At 37.4% G+C, this 18,241-nt stretch overlaps 1 protein-coding gene across 1 annotated transcript in view; it reads left to right on the top strand.

The window, feature by feature from the left end:
- SLC1A1 (solute carrier family 1 member 1) overlaps positions 1-13,439 on the top strand; it is a 60,881-nt gene extending 47,442 nt beyond the window's left edge. The window contains exons 8-12 of the mRNA XM_061629213.1: positions 1,201-1,308; positions 3,034-3,156; positions 3,402-3,596; positions 6,061-6,195; positions 9,363-13,439. Coding sequence (XP_061485197.1) covers positions 1,201-1,308; positions 3,034-3,156; positions 3,402-3,596; positions 6,061-6,195; positions 9,363-9,609 — 808 coding nt within the window. The 3' untranslated portion in view covers positions 9,610-13,439. The remainder of the gene's footprint in view (positions 1-1,200; positions 1,309-3,033; positions 3,157-3,401; positions 3,597-6,060; positions 6,196-9,362) is intronic.
- Positions 13,440-18,241: the final 4,802 nt, after the last annotated feature.

Here is an 18,241-nt window from a genome sequence, read left to right on the forward strand (position 1 = left end):
AATGTATTTTAAGGTCTGTTTTTATGATGTTTTAAAGTGTTTTTTGTGCTTTTGTTTGCTGCCCTGGGCTCCTACTGGGAGGAAGGGCAGGATATAAATCAAATATTAAATAAATAAATAAACATTTGTTGGAATTAACTTGTTTCATTGGTTTCAATGTGACTGAAGTCACAGTTAACAGCTTGACTGAGAGACTATGGATTAATCTTGTCATATTATCAATAACCTCCCCTGAACCTAACAGATAAAAATAAAGGATCAAAGCAGACAAGAATAGTGTTAATGCTACACATTGCTGTCTAGAATTTTTTTAAGTGATCAGGGAAATTAATTTTCACAAAATATTTGGCATAAGAGCCTGAGTTAATTTAGGTGCAAAAATAATTGGAGTAATTACTTTTCAGTGATAGTATATGCCATACTATAACTTGGGAGTGGGGAATTATTTATATAAAACAAATATCCTACCTCCAAGGCAGAACTGCAATTAAATAAATTGCCATTGAATATACAACAATGGACAGAATAATCCATAATCATAACTCAAAATCAGTCAAAGCAAATAATAAAATTAATTGAATGCATCACTATTATGAAAATGAAAAATTGGCTGTGCCAAAGGCTTGGTGGAACAAACAATTCTTGTCAAACGTCCAGAAATCTCCCAAAGACCAAGGGAGGAGGATGTCCTTGGGAAAGATTTCAGAGACTTGTTTAGCTCTACATAACTTCCAACTTAACCTGTAAATGAGGAAGGTCTCCACTGAAGATCTTAATAAGCAGTGGGGTTCATTTATGAAAATGTGCACTCTTAAGCCTAAGTAATCTAGAATTAAACTTCCTTTTAAAAAAAAGCTATACAAAGGCTCTTCTTTTTTTGTACCCAGTTGTACAAAGGAACGTCAGCTGGATAATTATATGCTCACTTTCTTGGCTGCCCAATCTTGATTTACATCATGCTTTGCATAATAGTTCAAATTATGTTTCAGTCATTTTAATGTTTTTTTATATAAAACTGAAAAATGTTAAATGGTTCATGCATAGTACTTCTACAAGTAAATAAGTTCAGGCAATTTTCATCCATTGATATACGCATGAAAACAAGTTATATAAATGTGTCATTTAACATGTTTTTATAGTGAGGGCTATGAAATTAACAATGATCATGGAATACTTTTTATGATGTTTTGTGTATTCTAGGTATATGCCATTGGGTATTTTATTTTTGATTGCTGGAAAGATAATAGAAGTTGAAGACTGGGAGATTTTCCGGAAATTGGGTCTTTATATGGCTACTGTGCTAAGTGGGTATGTTATTCCTTGAAAAACAATATAAATCTATTGATTTACTTTTGATTTTTATCTTATGTATGATAAATCAGTTTATTCTATAATTATGTGTAGGATATTCCTTTTATATACATTCTATTTCAGTGTGCTTTGAAAATATGCTGAATTAGAAATGCACTATTTGCGCTATTGTTATTTCAATTGTCAGCTCACAGGTAATATAAAAGAAAATAAATACTCCTTTTTCATCCCCCTCAGCTAATAATAAGAGACAGATAATGTATTGTTATTGACAGAGAGACAACTTTGTTAGCTTCCCTCCACCCCCACAAATTTATTATTATTATTTCCACTAATACTTCTTTATTCAATCCTCTCCTAAAAGATTATTTTTCCAATGGTCTCTAATTTCCAGCAATAACTAGAAAGCAAATACTTAACATTTACCTAGTGCATTTCAAGTGTTCAAAGCACTTAATTTGGCCCAGTTCAGACTAGGGGTAGGGGAGAAATTATATTTACTTCTCATTTAAAGCAGAATTTATCAAATTTGCACTTTCTGAAACAATATGAAAACCGAAACACAGCAATCCTTAAAAATTGGACTTATCCAAATTTTATAATGCAGTTCTCCAATCAAGCAGTGTTTACAAAAATGCATTTATTAGGGGAAAGTGTGAATAAAAATTAATATATTAGTGAAAATAACAAACAAAAATGCATTATATTAGGAGAAATTGCTTGCAAGGTATGTATAATAGTCAACAGTGCATACACAAAGCGTTAGGAGGAATTCACACTAAAATGCTGGAGAATTGCTGCACAAATGTGGAAAACTGAATTTAAGACTGGAAAAATGAGAAACTAAGAGGACCAAAATTGACCCTTCCATCCCTGGTTTAGACATAATGACAAACTATGATCCTGTGTTTAAATGAAATGAAAAACTGGTTTGTTGGAAACTTTAAATAGAAACGTCCCATATTCTTCCCCTACATGTGAAGGAAGAGGAAAGGCAGGAGGAAGCCTGTAAGTCTAAGGTTCACCATGATTGGTACAGTTAATGTTCATTTATCACCTCACAGTTTGCCCTTACATCCATTGTTTGTAATCTTTACAACACTCTTGTGTCATAGACCCTTGCCTTCCTGTTACAGCAGCTAGAAAAGAGTTGTTGAGAGAATTGTGGCTTGCTTAAATATGTGTTACTTAAAAGTGCATGAAAAGTGCACCCAATAGTCCTGTCTATGTTTTAGGAAAGCCACTGAGAGAAGGGAAGCTTTGGAGTGGGAAGGGGGAAGGTTGTTTAACCCTTTCCCTATCTGCTGCTTTTCCACTCTATATTGCCCTTGAAGAAAAAAAGACATGGGCATCCATGATGGTTACAGGCATATAAATATAATGTGTATTTAGACTCTATGCCACCTAATGAGTTTAGTGGTTAATGAGAGATTTGAACTCTTTTCTACACTTTCATGCATATGAGTATACTTATTTATTAGCTTTATATGCCACCCTTATATCTTATATCAAATATATAATAATATTAAACAGAATATATGTATGTAATATCAAGTATTATATAGGGATAGTTGTGCAAGTCAAACTGGAATAGCTTTACTAATTTGAGAATAATTTATCTCAGGTCCTTTCCTTACCATTGGTAGATTTTGAAGCTCATGGAACCTCTTCATTGAGACTTTATTGCCAGGTAAAATCTTGTATTTGTTTCATTTTTTTCAGGCTTGCAATCCATTGTGTTGTAATTTTGCCACTAATATACTTAATAATAGTCAGAAAAAATCCGTATCGATTTGCCATAGGGATGGCTCAAGCACTTTTGACAGCACTCATGATTTCCTCAAGGTAAGGATAAAAAAAATTCTTCTCTTGGTATCAGTTTATCTTGTAATTAATAGAAATTAATATAGAAACTATTAAAGTTGCCCTATATCTGGCTATAATAAAGTCTACATCTTGATTTCCAGTAGCTCCAGAGTGGCATAAGTTGTTCTTAACTCAAGTTTAATAGGCATACACATTGGGCATTTTACTAGTATACATCTTAAAGTCTTTTCTTTATTTCCCCCCCCCCATTGTGTGTGATCCAGTTCAGCCACTTTACCTGTCACCTTTCGCTGTGCAGAAGACAAAAACCATGTTGACAAGAGAATTACCCGATTTGTTTTACCAGTTGGAGCTACAATCAACATGGATGGTACCGCACTTTATGAAGCAGTGGCTGCTGTTTTTATTGCACAGCTTAATGACTTAGAGCTAGATATTGGCCAAATAGTGACCATTAGGTAAGAGCTGTACTCTAACATGCTTTTTTATTTATTTTTAGCAATGAACTATTGATTTTATTTTCCATAATGCTTAATGCACAAAAAGATGGTCAAACTGCATATTATGTCTTGCTGAAGATAGAATCATACATGGAGAAAAGTGAGATCTGTCATCACAATGAAAGGCTAAATAATAAGCTATGGAGCTGAACAATGACTGAATATTCTGAGATACACACTGATATTGGCATTTGAGCCCTCTGGGTCTGTATAGCATTGCAAATCCACAAAAGTTTGTAAGCATCAGTTCTGCCTGGGGATGAACTGAGCACCTTAATTCTGTCTTGTTTCAGTTTCACTGGTGCTCAGTCATAGTCCGTCCTGCTTTGTGTGAATTATTTTTTTGGAAGAACACGTGATGTCCTAATTTAAATTGTACACACTTTTTACATAAAATACACACTTCTTAAATGAAAAATACACACTTTTTGATGGTTTTCAATGTATTCATCTGTAAAATACGCATTTTGTATGCGTCTTATACATAAAGTACGTATCTTTGTGCACACTCTTTGCAAACTGATCCTGAGTCACAAAATCCAGAGAAGTGTGTAATCTGATTGGGAGTTGCGTTCCAATCTACAAGCAACTTCAGGAGTGTCAGATTGGGTTTGTCCACTGTGAAAAGTGGAGCAAGGAAATTCATTCCCCATCCTTAGTTCTGAGATTTTATCTTTAAATCAGCCCAAATTAAATGCAGAGTAAATTATGCATTCAATTTTTAGACCCAGGTGTTGCATTTATGTTAGCCTTACCATGCCTATTCCATTACAAGCTTTATAGCTCTAGCTGTGTGGATCATGCTCCTTAGACATATTTCCATAATGTCTGTAAATAATAGCATATGCAGTGTGCTTCTCCCCTCACTTCTCTGCTAGGAAGCCCAGCTGGTACCTACACAGTTAGATGAGAGGACAAACCAGAAACATGTTTGCTAAGGCAAAGAGTTTCCAAGATGTATTATTTATTTTTATTGCAATTGTATCCCACCCTTCTTCTAAAGAGTTGAGGCTGATTTATATGAGAATCTTCCATTTGTTCTGCAGGTTTGACTAAGAGTTACATACGTTCCAGAGGTAACCCAGTGAGCTTCATGGCTGAGCAGATATTTGAATCTAGGTTTCCATTTTAACAAGTGACCCATATATGGCATGACCCTAAGACAAGTTAAATTAAGGAAGTTAATGGAAGGGATGTTTCATGTCCCCTCCTTCTCAACTGCCACTTTTGACTCATAAAAATCTCTGAACAATCTGTGATGAGGTGCACGGGGATGCTGCTGCAGGGAGGAGAGGATGGGAAAACTTGTCTTCTTTTAACTTCTTTTAGGATCCATACCCAGTTTGGAGCAATTTCCCCTCTTCCGCAGCAGCGCCTCGCACCCCATCCTACAACCAGTGTATTAATAGAAGCCATGTATAAAAGGAATCATAGTACAGTTCGCTCCCTTTTCATACATGGTTTTGCAGATCAGTTAGCAATAATACTTGTGAATTCTCCAATTCTGGAGCATCTCCCGTTATTTAATAACAATTAAAGCATTGTTTCAAGTCTGTGGAATGCTTACATATTTGGTGATAGGGCCATCAAATATGTATAAATCCAGCACCGTTACCAAGTTTTATCCAAAATAGTCTTTTTTAAAATGTTGAAGAGGTATAATAATGCAACAGATTTACAGATGAGTATGCTATTACACAGTGGATATAAAATGCACTGTTTAAAACTATGTATTCTGTAAAGCCTTAAAGACCTGGCTCTTTCAACAGGCCTTCGGGATTTCCGGGGAGGGTTAACTGCTATGATTGCAATGCCTCGTACCCGGTATTATTATTGTTCTCGCTGCTGTATTGTTGTATATCATATTATTGTATTTTTGTATTGTGTTTTAATTGCCTACTTGTATGTCGCCTAGAGGGGCCATTGGCCAGATAGGCGACACATAAATTAAATATATTATTATTATTATTATTATTTAATCTTAATATATCAAAGAGCAGACCTTGCTGTGAAACTTGTCCCCCCTCCATGATGACTAAAATATCTTTCTCCTTAGCAGCACTACTGCTAAAACTTAAAATGGCTGCAGTGTCATCATACAAGAGTACTGCATTTTTTCAAATTATTCATAATGTATTTCTTCTAGAATTAACCTAAAATAGTTATATGATGCAAGAAAAGACACCGATAAATAAAAAGTTCAACTGGTATATTCATTGGAAATCTGATGAGTTCTCGAAATTACTTTCACTGGGCAGGTTAGAGTTCCCAATGAAATAAAGTAAAAAGTTTAGTTTGGAACAATAAGGAATATTTTAAAATAACACTCTAGTTTAAAAACTTCAAAAAGTATTTCCATGTCAGAATGAGACTGAATGAAGCAGAAGCATAACTAATACCCTTTTGTTCATTTGGGATATAGTGTAACAGCAACAGCAGCCAGCATTGGAGCTGCAGGAGTGCCCCAGGCTGGACTAGTTACCATGGTGATTGTACTGAGCGCAGTTGGATTGCCTGCTGAAGATGTTACTCTCATAATAGCAGTGGACTGGCTTCTGTAAGTGTCTAATCATGAATGTTTGTATCATTTATTCATTCATTCATTTCATTTATATCCCACCCTTCTTCTTAATCTTGTGTCCTCTGTAGTCATACAAGCATATATAATCAAACGTAGTAAACTGATAGCTTAATATAATACTAGGTTACCTGTCCTAAATCATTAACTAGAGCAGATCCAGTGTACATCTGATTTGTAACAAAGAAGGCAAGTTATGGTCCACAGCCCTGCAGGGGAATACTCATCAATCCACTGTATGGCTTTTGAGAGTACAAAGCTGAACAAATTTGAACGTGTAGGGAAAGGATGCCTTTGGTCCTCTGGGTGATGTTGGACTCACAACTTCCAGTATCCCTGTTCTTTGGCTATGTTGACAGGGGCTGATGGGCATTGGATTCCAGCAACATCTGGAGGGCCATAGATTCCCCATCCCTGTTACAAGTTTATCTGTCATATATGTGATATTGAACTAAGGCCAACACCATGACAGTAAAAAGAGAATTGGAGCGTCTCTCATGGTTTTTGCACCACAGCTGGTATAGCACAGTGGGGAGGAGAGCCTGGCTGGGAGTCCAGTGTCTGTGAGTTCAAATCCCCACTTGTGTCTCCTGGTTGTAAAGGGCCAGCTAAAGATAACCCCACAGTGAGTGGCTCAGGGGTTATGTGCCCTGCCAACTGTGCAGTCCTAAGGAGCCCAGTTGCCCCCCACCTGGCAGTTGCGGCCAAGGAAGGGACTGGCTTGTGCAGCTGTAACAAGCTAAGCAGGCTCTAGCCATCTGGGGAGGACTAGCCTCAGAGGGAGGCAATGGTAAACCCCCTCTGAATACTGCTTACCATGAAAACCCTATTCATAGGGTAGCCATAAATCGGGATCGACTTGAAGGCAGTCCATTCATTCATTCATGTATAATGTTAATGCAGGAAAGAATCTGGAAGAACGTGTATCCTTATCAATGCAGGATTTACATTTTCATTAGGACCTGATTTAAAACAAAGCCAATTTAAGCCTCATATATGAAAATACACAGGAGTTATTCACGTGGCTAGATTTTTGAATGTAGTAAAGTTGTGAGATCAGTGTGACTGGAAGCAAAAGGGATGGTGAGGACTGGAGTGACAGGTGGGAGGGGATGGATAAAGTGAAACAGAAAAGGGCCTCACTCTTTCCCATCTCTAGAAATGCCTATTGAAGTCACAACCACCAGAAAAAAGTCTGAGGAGAGTTACTTGTGGAGGCATTTCATTGCCCTGCATAGCTCTTGATTTAATTTGCATAATTATATAGGATTACAAATTCAACTTTTTATTGTTGTTTAATTTTGCTTTGCTCAGTTTGGATTCCACAGCTATGGTTTTAAGGGTCTATGAGCTGATGGGCCTCTCAACCTGGTCATTGAAATGACTTTTTGTTGACACTGTCCCTCCCATCTAAGTCAGTGAAATGTGTGAAGATTCAGTTGGGGAAAAATTTGAGATGGGGATAACACTTGCTCCCTTCCTGATGCTTTGGTCACTAATGTTTGGTGTAGAAAAGGCTGTCTGTTCCCCTACTGACCACTGTCCCCAACTGCACTCCTTTTACTTTTTCCCAGTGAAGTTAATTAGAGCCATTCAATTCTTTGGGAGAAAGTAAACTAAGCCAATCATACTGATTGAAAGTAACAGTAGCACAGAAAACATTCCATTTCTTTCAGTGATTTTGTAATAAGATATTTTGAGATGTAAATATCATCAATCTTTTTAGTTTATTTCTAAAACCATTCAAGTTTCCTCTGTCATATTTATTACTAGAATTATTTAAAAGGCACATGTTATGATTGTTCTAACCTGTATCTTTTGGTGGGAATAAAGTGTAAGTAAGTGGGATGTATATATTGTTGTTCCACAGTTGTATCATGTAAAAGCAAAATTTGACATTAGGCATGGAATTTAACATCCTAGGAATCTCAGCTCTCATTTTTTAAAAAAAGTTTTTAGCCCTTAAGGCTGCAAAGATAGATAGGTTTGAAATTACTTAGGCAATGCTTACTGAAGTCTCAGGTTGCCAGAGTTCAGGCTGAGAAAAAACACACACTAAGACACACAGACCGAACACTCACTATGAGAAAGAGTAGTCAACAGAAAGTATCTGCACTAAGGATAAAGAGAACAGCCTCGGACGAAGGCAAGAATGAACTGGAGTAGGGACTGGAAGGAGCAGCCTAGATCTTGACCCCTCTGCATTCTTGCCTTCGGACACTAGGGGAAGCTATAACCCACTTGATGTCATGCTACCTGGGGGAAATTACCAGTCATTCAGGGTTCAGTGGGGACATCATTGACTTGAATAGCTTTTTCATTACATAAGGGTTGGGGTCACATTTCACTTTTTCTTGTTGAATTTGGGGTGGCTTGGCAAAGAATTTGTATTTTGCAGCTTCTGGATTTAAGGGCCAGTATGACTGAATCTTTCTAAGAATGGTGCTGTTATGTACTCATAATAAGAGCAGGTTGCAGAGAATCACTTATTCCAAGAATAGATTCTCCACTTATGTTGTTGTTATGTGCCTTCAAGTCGATTATAACTTATGGCGACCCTATGAATCAGTGACCTCCAATAGAATAGAACTTCCCCTCCCTCTGGTCTTCCCACACCCACCCTAAAACTGTTTCCCCCAACCCTCCAGAACAGATTTGGAAGGGCTTGGACACATACAAGGAGAGTGTGGACATTACATTGTGCAAGCAGAAATCCTTGGGTTAATGGAACAAATGCATCCAAACATTATGCCTTCTAAATTTGATATTTTTAAAATTTAGATTGTTTCAGAATCCAATTAATTATCATTAGATCAAAGCATAAGTACCATGCAAAATTTTCCAAGCATTAGGATCCACTGAAAAACACAATTTACTTTGAACTTAAAGTTCATGTTGAATTTTTGAAATGCACATTTAAAAATTCATATAGAGTTTATAGTTCAGGTTTTTAAAACTGAGCTTTTGAATGTGATCTTCCCCAAGTTTTGTTTTAGTTCTGGTACTGTGCCCTTCATTATAAAATTAGTCCTGCGAACTGGCACACTTTGCAGATACAGATGAACCTGTAATTTTTGTTTTGTTTCTATAAAAATCTGTTGGACCCAGTCAACCTGCTGTGACTGACCCAAATGTTTATTCTGTAGGGATCGATTCAGAACAATGGTGAATGTCCTTGGTGATGCCTTTGGAACTGGAATTGTGGAGAAGCTCTCCAAAAAGGAACTGGAATTGATGGATGTGGGTTCTGAAGTCAACATCGTGAATCCTTTTGCCTTGGAAACAACAGTGCATAACAGTGAGGAAGCAGAAACCAAGAAATCCTACGTGAATGGAGCTTTTGCCATAGATAAATCTGATACCATATCATTCACCCAGACATCACAGTTCTGAAGGAGATTGACTGATAAGGGAGCTACGCAGGATTAAAGGACATGGGAGGCCCCATGTCGAACCATATTCTGGGTTCCTCTCACTTCAGACCCCACCTGCTGTATTTTCTCCTTTGCCTATATTTATACAGACAGAGGGAGATACACACCCGCTATCTTGCAAATCTCCCTTCTCAGATCTGCCACAACACAGAGAACATAGTCATTCCACTCCTCTTCTTGTGCAGGCTATCAGTATTTTACATTTCCCCACAACTGGGATCATGGCCATTGTTCCTCCCCAGTCATTTCATGATGGAACAGCCAACATGTTCAAAGTTGTGAAGATTCCTTCAGGAGCCCCAGCGATAGGCATATTCTCATCATGTATAATGTTCTCTGACAAATACGTAACATCAGGGAACCCAACATAGTTGAGTAGTGGGCTAAGGTTACCCAAGTCATGCCTGTGTCGATGCTCTGAAGGACATCATCACACATGAAATCATTTAGCAAACCAAAAGAATAAGTGTATTCCTTTGAAACAGAGACTCTAGATTTTCCTCAACTCCTAATTTTTACAGCATCTGATCACTGGGCAGATTTATCAAGGTTGTCTGAAAATGTATTTTTTTAAAAAAGCCATGTCATATTCCTGAGGATTCTAGACATCTGCTTGCAATGAACATGCTCCCAAGTTGGAATAATGAACCAAAGGTGTTTTTTTCCTGAGGCATAGTATAGTGTTTTCCATTTCGCTATTCTGTGTATGGAATTCTTTTTAAAAAAATAAAACTCTTCTTTAAAAAGAATTTTTAAAAAAATCTTATTTAAACTTCTTTGCAGTCATTTCTCTGCAAATCAATTCTGTGCCAAGATGTTTGGTAGCTAATTAATGATTGGAAAAGGAAATAAGAATGGTAATTTAATGTGTTAACTTTTTTAAAGTGTGAATGTATTTTTTTTTAATAAATTATTATAGAAATTGGAAGTTGCTACATAAGAACTTGCATTATTATATTTTCTTTTGTGCCATAAATTATACAAGAATATAGCTGGGCTTTAAAAGTTAAGCCAATCATAAAAGCTTTGCTGCAAATTGAAACGCTGATAATTTAGTTTTCTTCATTCATTAGTCATCTTTGGGAAGTGGATAGAAATATCTTCAGAGCTACCAGTATTATCAGCTCTAGCAAAAACAGATAAAAATCAACTGCATAGGTATTTATGACATGGCTTGTAGACATTTTGTGCTTTAAAAATTATTATACCCATGGTATAATTGCTAGTGGTTGGTTGAGTGTCAGTTTGCTTGCTTCTTAATTTTGTAATCGGACCTGAAATCCTGCAGTGGCAAATATTCTAGGCCTCATGACAAAGAACCAAACTTTAAAGCATCTCTTGAATGGTGAATAAGCATCACGGAGCAATATTTTCATATTGGCCACCTGAGCTTGGGTTCTTTATCAAATCATTCCACAATGTTAAAAACGTTTTCTGTAATATTTTATCAGGTATTTTCATGGTCTGATATTTTTTCCTGTATAAAATATAAGCGTACTTGGCTTGCATATAATTTAGGGAGTAGTCCAACTTGAGTTTACGCCAGGCTGCAGAAGTTGGATGTGGCAGACCCTCAGCGCCGCCAGGCTCTGCCAGCAGAAGCCCCCCAGTCCTGGCTGAGCCACAGCAGCCCTGGGATCATGCTAGCATGGTCGGTGATCTGCTGGGGACGGTGAGCCACTGAAAGCAGGCTTTAGTACCAAAAATGGGGCATTCCAGGGGCATGGCAGGGATGAGCCACAGGGGGCACTTATGCAGCATCCAAGTCCCCTCAGAGCACTCCCATGGGTCCTGATCCAGCCCAAAGTTCAATCAGCAAAAAGGCCAGCGCAGTAAAATTATTCCAATGGTAGTCTACAAGGAGCAATGGCTCCCCAGTAGGCCTGTTCATGGGAGCCGGCCTGTCCTTTCCAGCTCCTGCACTCATCTCCCAACAGAGCCTGTGTTCAGCCAGGCCAGTGGCTCGCAAGCCGCAAGTGGATGGAGCGCAGCTTCCTGCTGTCTCCTCCACTGCCACCCCCTCCCCCACTGGCTACACAATTTGGATTGCTCTGCCCCTTGTTAGTCATCTGACTAGTAACACAAACTAAAATTCAAAGAGAAGACCATTTATTTTGTAAATAACCTTATGTTAAACTGAAAAGTATGCACTTAATTACTATAAAGAAAAATAAAAATTCCTGTAGCATTAGAAAAACTCAGTCTTACACTTTGATATTCAATAAATAAGCCAGGATATGTGCCAAAGAGAACTGAAAATAAATCACATATAGTATGTTTTGATAAATTGCACCTTAATTGAGTAAGAAGCATAATACCGTATGTATTTAAATATTCTAAGCTAAAATGCAGTGTGCATACCAAGTGCAAATGTTGATATGTTTATACAAAATGAAGGAATGTACAGTGTAAATTAGTCCTTTATCTTCTGCTCAATTGATTTTTAAAAGACATTTGTACAGCTTTGCTATTGCTAGAGATAGAAAATGTCCATAATCAATGGTGCTTAGTCTTTTCTTTGCAGCTCTCTGTTTGTAACCAGTCCCTTCATCACTGTACAGTTCTGGCCATCTTGTTTTCAACCTACCTATCCCTGTTCCGTATCTGTATGTAGATTTGTACCTGGGACCAGATATATCACATGGGCATCTGCTCGTTTGTTTTAACTGTGAAACTAGGATGGAAGAAAAACAGCCAAGTGAATGTTTGAAAAGCCTTAAACCAGTTTTACCAGAGTAATCCTAATAAATGTTATGAGAGTGATCCAGATTAGGTTGTGGCTGCGACCAGTATTTCCTTATAACCAGTAAACATGATTTATTATTAAGTCAGATAAAGATAAGGAACTCAACCATATTACAGCAAATGTTTGTATATCAAAAGGAACAGTGATGGGCTGATCCTGAATTTCATGACAGAGATCTGAAGAGAACTGCTTTGAAAGGAGGAAGCTCAGGACTAGTATCCAAAATGTGCTTTGGCTGTAGCAAACCCAAGCAATCAAACAAGAAATAATAGGATTAGACACATAATATACCTATTTAAATTGGATCAGTTGTTTCAATTGTAGTTGTGTTTATGTGAACTGCTCTGGGGGATCCTTTGGGGATCAGGTGAGATAGAAATTAAATAAATAATACTGCTATATCTGTTATTCTTCTAGATTTCTCATGGTTATGCCCATGTGGAATAAATCATGTACAGCATCATGAACTATGATCACCGTGTACTTTCATTCTTCCTTCTTATCGAAGTACCACAAAAGCATGTGCAATGGGTTATACCCATATACGTTGGGTCTTTTCTAAAGAAGCTTACAGCAAGATCCATATGCACAATAGTTTCCATTATTTTCCTTCACAGCAGATTCAATGGAAGCAGCTTATCTTGTGAAGCAGAACATCTCCTACTGAGTATAAAACTGATGCATAAACAAAAGCTCATATATGAACATAAAAGGACTTGCTGGATCAGGACCATTACCTCCCTCACATCATGAAAAACTGTTTCAGGTCATTGATCACTGCATTGTCCAGTAATCAAATACATGGAATCTGATCCAGAGTCTTCCGAGGAATGCATGCAGGCTTAAGTGTGCAACTACTATTAACTTTCATTGAAGTCACTGGATATTACCACATGATAACTGAATATTTTAAGTTTCTATCAAACAGTCATATGGTCTTAGTAGCTGATATGCAAAAGTATATTGAGGGCAGCAAGAAATGTTTCAACTAAGGATATATGTGTTACCACAGTTGTGGTTTAGTTATCCCCTTTAAAACTAAAATGTGTCAATATTTAAAATATTAAAAAGTTTATTACCTTGGTGTTCATATAGCCTGATTTATTTCTAAGATAAGCCCCTTTTAATTTAAACAGTTCTTGGCATAACGCACTGCGGCATATTCCAAAACTGGTTGAAAGAACAGCAAGGATTTGATTTAGTCCTACATTAACAATTTGTTTTATAGCTTGACAAGTTTGGTAAACTGCATTGAAGTTTTCAGAGATGTCACCCAATGAATTATGCCCAGTGACCATGACTTTATGATGTGTGTTCATGAAGTTCATAGGTTGACATGGGAACTGCGGCCTACTTTAGGTGTGACACACACCTCTTCTCTGGTGTGGCTACAGAGGGTTCAGAAACATTTACTTGTATTTTCAACTGATGGCACTTTGTTATTTCATCCAGACCAGGAATGGCTGTCAGTTTTAATTACAGTTTATTATCCAAACAAGCTAGCAGCAGAAACCACTCTGAAGTTCACTTCTTCAGACAAATCATAGTTAAACCTAACCACAGCTTATTCCAATTTGGGCAAAACAACTGTGGTTAGTTGAAAATAAGAAGATGCTCCTAGTTTCATTGTGGCTGTGCTGGGAGAAAGAGAGTACATGAGCCTGAGGCTCATTCACATAGCAGTAAACTACAATTTAGTGTAATGTCCAAACATACCCTGTATGCTACTACTGTAAACTTATGTTTGACATAACATTTTAAGCTCATGGATCACCAATTTAAATCTATTGGGTAAGGGACTTGATGTGGAAATGCTCCATGGCACTAAATATCTGCTTAACATTATCAGAGAAAAATCTATGAAAGGGACCAGACAGAAATCTAGGATCTATCCAAAAAGTGTTACTGTCTCATGTAACATTTCACATCATTCCTTCAAAATCCCAGTCTATGGATCCAAAATGTTTTAATCAGAAACAGTCCTTAAAACACTTATCAAGTATAGTACAAAACAGAAAAAATGCAATGCAGCAAAACTTACATGAGGTGTTATATTCCAATAAACCTTAATTTTCAGGAAAATGACAAAAACTTCTCCTAAAAGCACAAATTGCCTCTGTTTACTGAACTGTTACACTTGCACTCATAAAAGTAATATTGAGAGGAGTTGAGGAACAGATAATTGAATGTAGGCAATAGTCCTCTGCAGCTGTTGTTCCCCAGCAGCTGGTATTCATTGGCATATTGCCCTGAACTTCATGAAGGATAGAGCTTTCAATGGCTACCAGCCATGATAGCAATTTTCTACCACCACTGTCTAAGGTGGTATGCCTCAATGTCCCAGCTGCTGGAAATCACAAATGGGGAAAGTGCACTCTGGTCCTACTTGTGAACTTCCCATAGGCATCTGGTTCTGAGAACAGGATACTAGACTAGATGGGTCTTAAGTTCTTATGTTTAATTTGGAGTTCTGATATAAACCACTGATAAACCTAATGCGTACCAATTTTTCTAATGCCCTTTTTAAATACATCTAGTGGCCATCAACACATCGTATGGCAGCGAATTCCATACGTTGGCTTGAAACCAGATTAACAGAGCAATCCAAACTCCCCCTCAGAAATAACAAAATGCCATTAGTTTTACCAACTGGTGTGGGGTTTATAGTATAAATTAACAAGTTAAACAAAGCCTTTGAAATACAATTAATGTGTCTTCCCACAGAACTGCATGGTTTGCATATAACAGAATGTACCAGGAACAGTGTTACAAGCTAGCTTCAATAATAAAGTAGATGTGTGATTGATGGCTTCTATTTGTTCCTTGGCATTACTGTTCTTGGCAATCAATAAACTATGAAACCATAATGTCACATCCCACAATATTCAGAGTCAAACTGAGGAATGAAGCCAGTAGCCTGTCACTCCATACAGCACCTGTTTTCACAATTAATAATTCCTAAAGCAAGAACACAAGCTTCCTTGACATCTGTGCTTTTCAGGATGATTTTTAATTTAAAGAGATATTACCCTCTATATTGAATAACATTTTTTTTAAATAAAAATCTGCAAAGCATTCTTTTTTTGCAACTATTTTGGACTTTGCAAGCAGGCAAGAAAACAGTTATAACTAGGAACATTTTAATACACTTACAGCTGAATCCTTCAGCAGTAAGGCATACAGATCAATAGGGCATACTCCCTGACAATTGATCATCTTGCCTTCCTTATTTTGGAGTAGTCATGTGCTAAGATATCCTTGTTGCATCACAAAAGCAACAAGGAAACAGAGAGTTTGTTATGCCACTCTAAAGCTGCTCTCCTATGCGCACTTACTTAGGAGTAACTCATTGAACTCAGTTGAACTTACTTTTGAGTGGACATTTGAGTAGATGGTGGGTTTGCACTGTAAATATATGCAGCATCTGGCTGGGACAATGTTCCTTGTTGAAACACTAATTATTTGCTTACTTTCAGGGACTAGGATTGAAACTTAAGGGTTCTAGAAGAGTTAAGGTGAGAAATCTGGCTGACTCCTTTAGTACATTACTGGGATATATATCATAATATTGGAGAATTCATATCCAATTTAGTTATTACACAAAGGATTAAAACTGAAAAGATAACTGGTTTAGAAAAGCCTGGAGCACACTTCTAAAGATGGGACCAAGTAATTTAAGATGCAGTCCTAAACCATTTAATGTGGAAATAATATCCATTGAACTTCTGAGTAGTCCTGTTTTTGACTGCATTATTATCCATATGCATGGAGTGAAAGGATCCATGGATTTAGTTCAAGAAAAGTAAAAGTTATTAATGGAACCATAAATATAATCAGAATATTTAATTATATTTTAATTCTGAATTTTTGAGAACTATTTTCTATCTTCTTTGTTCATGATTACCAAGATGCCCACCGAATGGTGGAAATGTGTGGAATTTATGGCCATAAACAGGAGCTGTAGTTCAGTGGGTAGCTTGGCCCCTACCTCTTGGGACCCTCTACTATCCAAGTCCTATTTTCTCACTAAGTTATGTTCTAGACAATAGCTATGCTGGTTGCTACTCACCTCTTACATGTCCACATAAAAGCAATCTTCTCCTTTGTGCCTCGCCTATGGGTCTTGATCATATCCACATTAGACAGGATATTATTCATGTCATTTGACTCTGTGTGTGTGTGTGTGTGTGTGTGTGTGTGTGTGTGTGTGTGTGTGTGTGTGTGTGTGTGTGTGTGTGTGTGTGTGTGTGTGTGAGTGAGAGAGAGAGAGAGAGAGAGAGAGAGAGAGAGAGAGAGAGAGAGAGAGAGAGAGAGAGAGATTATCAAATAATTGATATGGGATGAGCAGAATTGGGACCATAGCATGGTGGGAAGGGGTTTTAACTCTGTGTCCCTGCTGGTCCAAATTATCTCCCCCAGTACTTGCTATTTATGCCAGTAGGGACTTTCCTTCTACTGCAAATAGCAGACACAAGGAGACCCAGTTCTGGAGAAGTCCCTACCCCACAGTCCTGATCCAGACTGGGGCTCTCTATGCCACTTTTTAAAAAAAAAAATGTGCAACCGTGCAAGGCCAGATGCCATGAATGATGTCACATCTAGTCCGCCCTAAATCATAAGCGTGCTTGGATTTGGTAAAGGAGCTGATATGTGGATCAGAGGTGACTGGTTCCACCGTTTGCTAGCCAACAGATCCAAAAATTGAACAACAAGGGGAGTCGACGGAGCCTGGGTCCTTTACCTTTTATATTGGCCCTCATAGCTGCTGCTTTATGGAGAATATGGGAGACCATAATATGCCTAAAATTAGGAGAAGTCAGGATGGGGCTTATGGATTTCATAAAGGGCTACCACACCTCTCACCTTACATGCATATTTGAGCATTGACAGGATTTAGCAATTGCTGCAGTACTGCACTTTGATCTGGATAAAATGCATAAAGCCTTATAATGCCACCCCAAGGAACACTGCAGAGATGAGCCAGGTGTTTGAGGGAAGGGATAGGTACTGTAAAATTATGCAAAATAATTTTATATATATCTTTACCAGCAGCCTGAAAGCTCTACAGTTCAAAATGACGATTTACCACAATCAATGGCATAGTTTTGTTTCCATTTTTTTTTATGTCACATTTCTAAAGAACCAAGATGTTTTTGTTGTCTGTGTTCTAAGGAGGCAAGATAATAGGAAAATATATTTTGAACCTGTTGTCTGATAATATTAAATAATAATTACATACCTAATCTTTCTCTAACCTGGTCAAGGAAATAATTTTGCTTGCCAAATTTAATCGCGTTGCTACTCTAATTCAGTTTATAAAGGCAGAGAACATAAAACAAAATGGAAGTTTTTTTCAATGGCAAAAAAAAATACAGCAAGAATAAAACTTTTGATGCACTTAGCTTGAGTTACAAACAGAATGTACACTTAACAGTGCAATTCCATACACACTTACATTGACAAGGACCTGGAAGACCATGGTACAAAGCCCTATTCTGCCATGCCATTCACTTAGGCCAGTCACAGTCTCTCAGTCTAACCTACCCCACAGGGTTGTTGTGAGGATAAATGGATAGAACCATGTACATCACCTTTAGCTCCTCAGGGAAAAGTAGGATATAAATGAAATAAATGTAGTTACTGTAAACCGCCCAGAGAGCTTCAGCTATGGGGCGGTATATAAGTACAATAAATAAATAAATAAATAAACAAATAAACAGTGGGATGTACTTTCAAGTAAACACATATTGGATTTGGTTTATGCAGCCCAATCCAAACCCAATCCTGTCTTCAGTTTGTGATTGCATATTCTGGTGGTAATGGGCCACATTTTGGACACAGACTA

The sequence above is a fragment of the Rhineura floridana genome, chromosome 1 (assembly GCF_030035675.1).
Source record: "Rhineura floridana isolate rRhiFlo1 chromosome 1, rRhiFlo1.hap2, whole genome shotgun sequence".
NCBI lineage: Eukaryota > Metazoa > Chordata > Lepidosauria > Squamata > Rhineuridae > Rhineura > Rhineura floridana.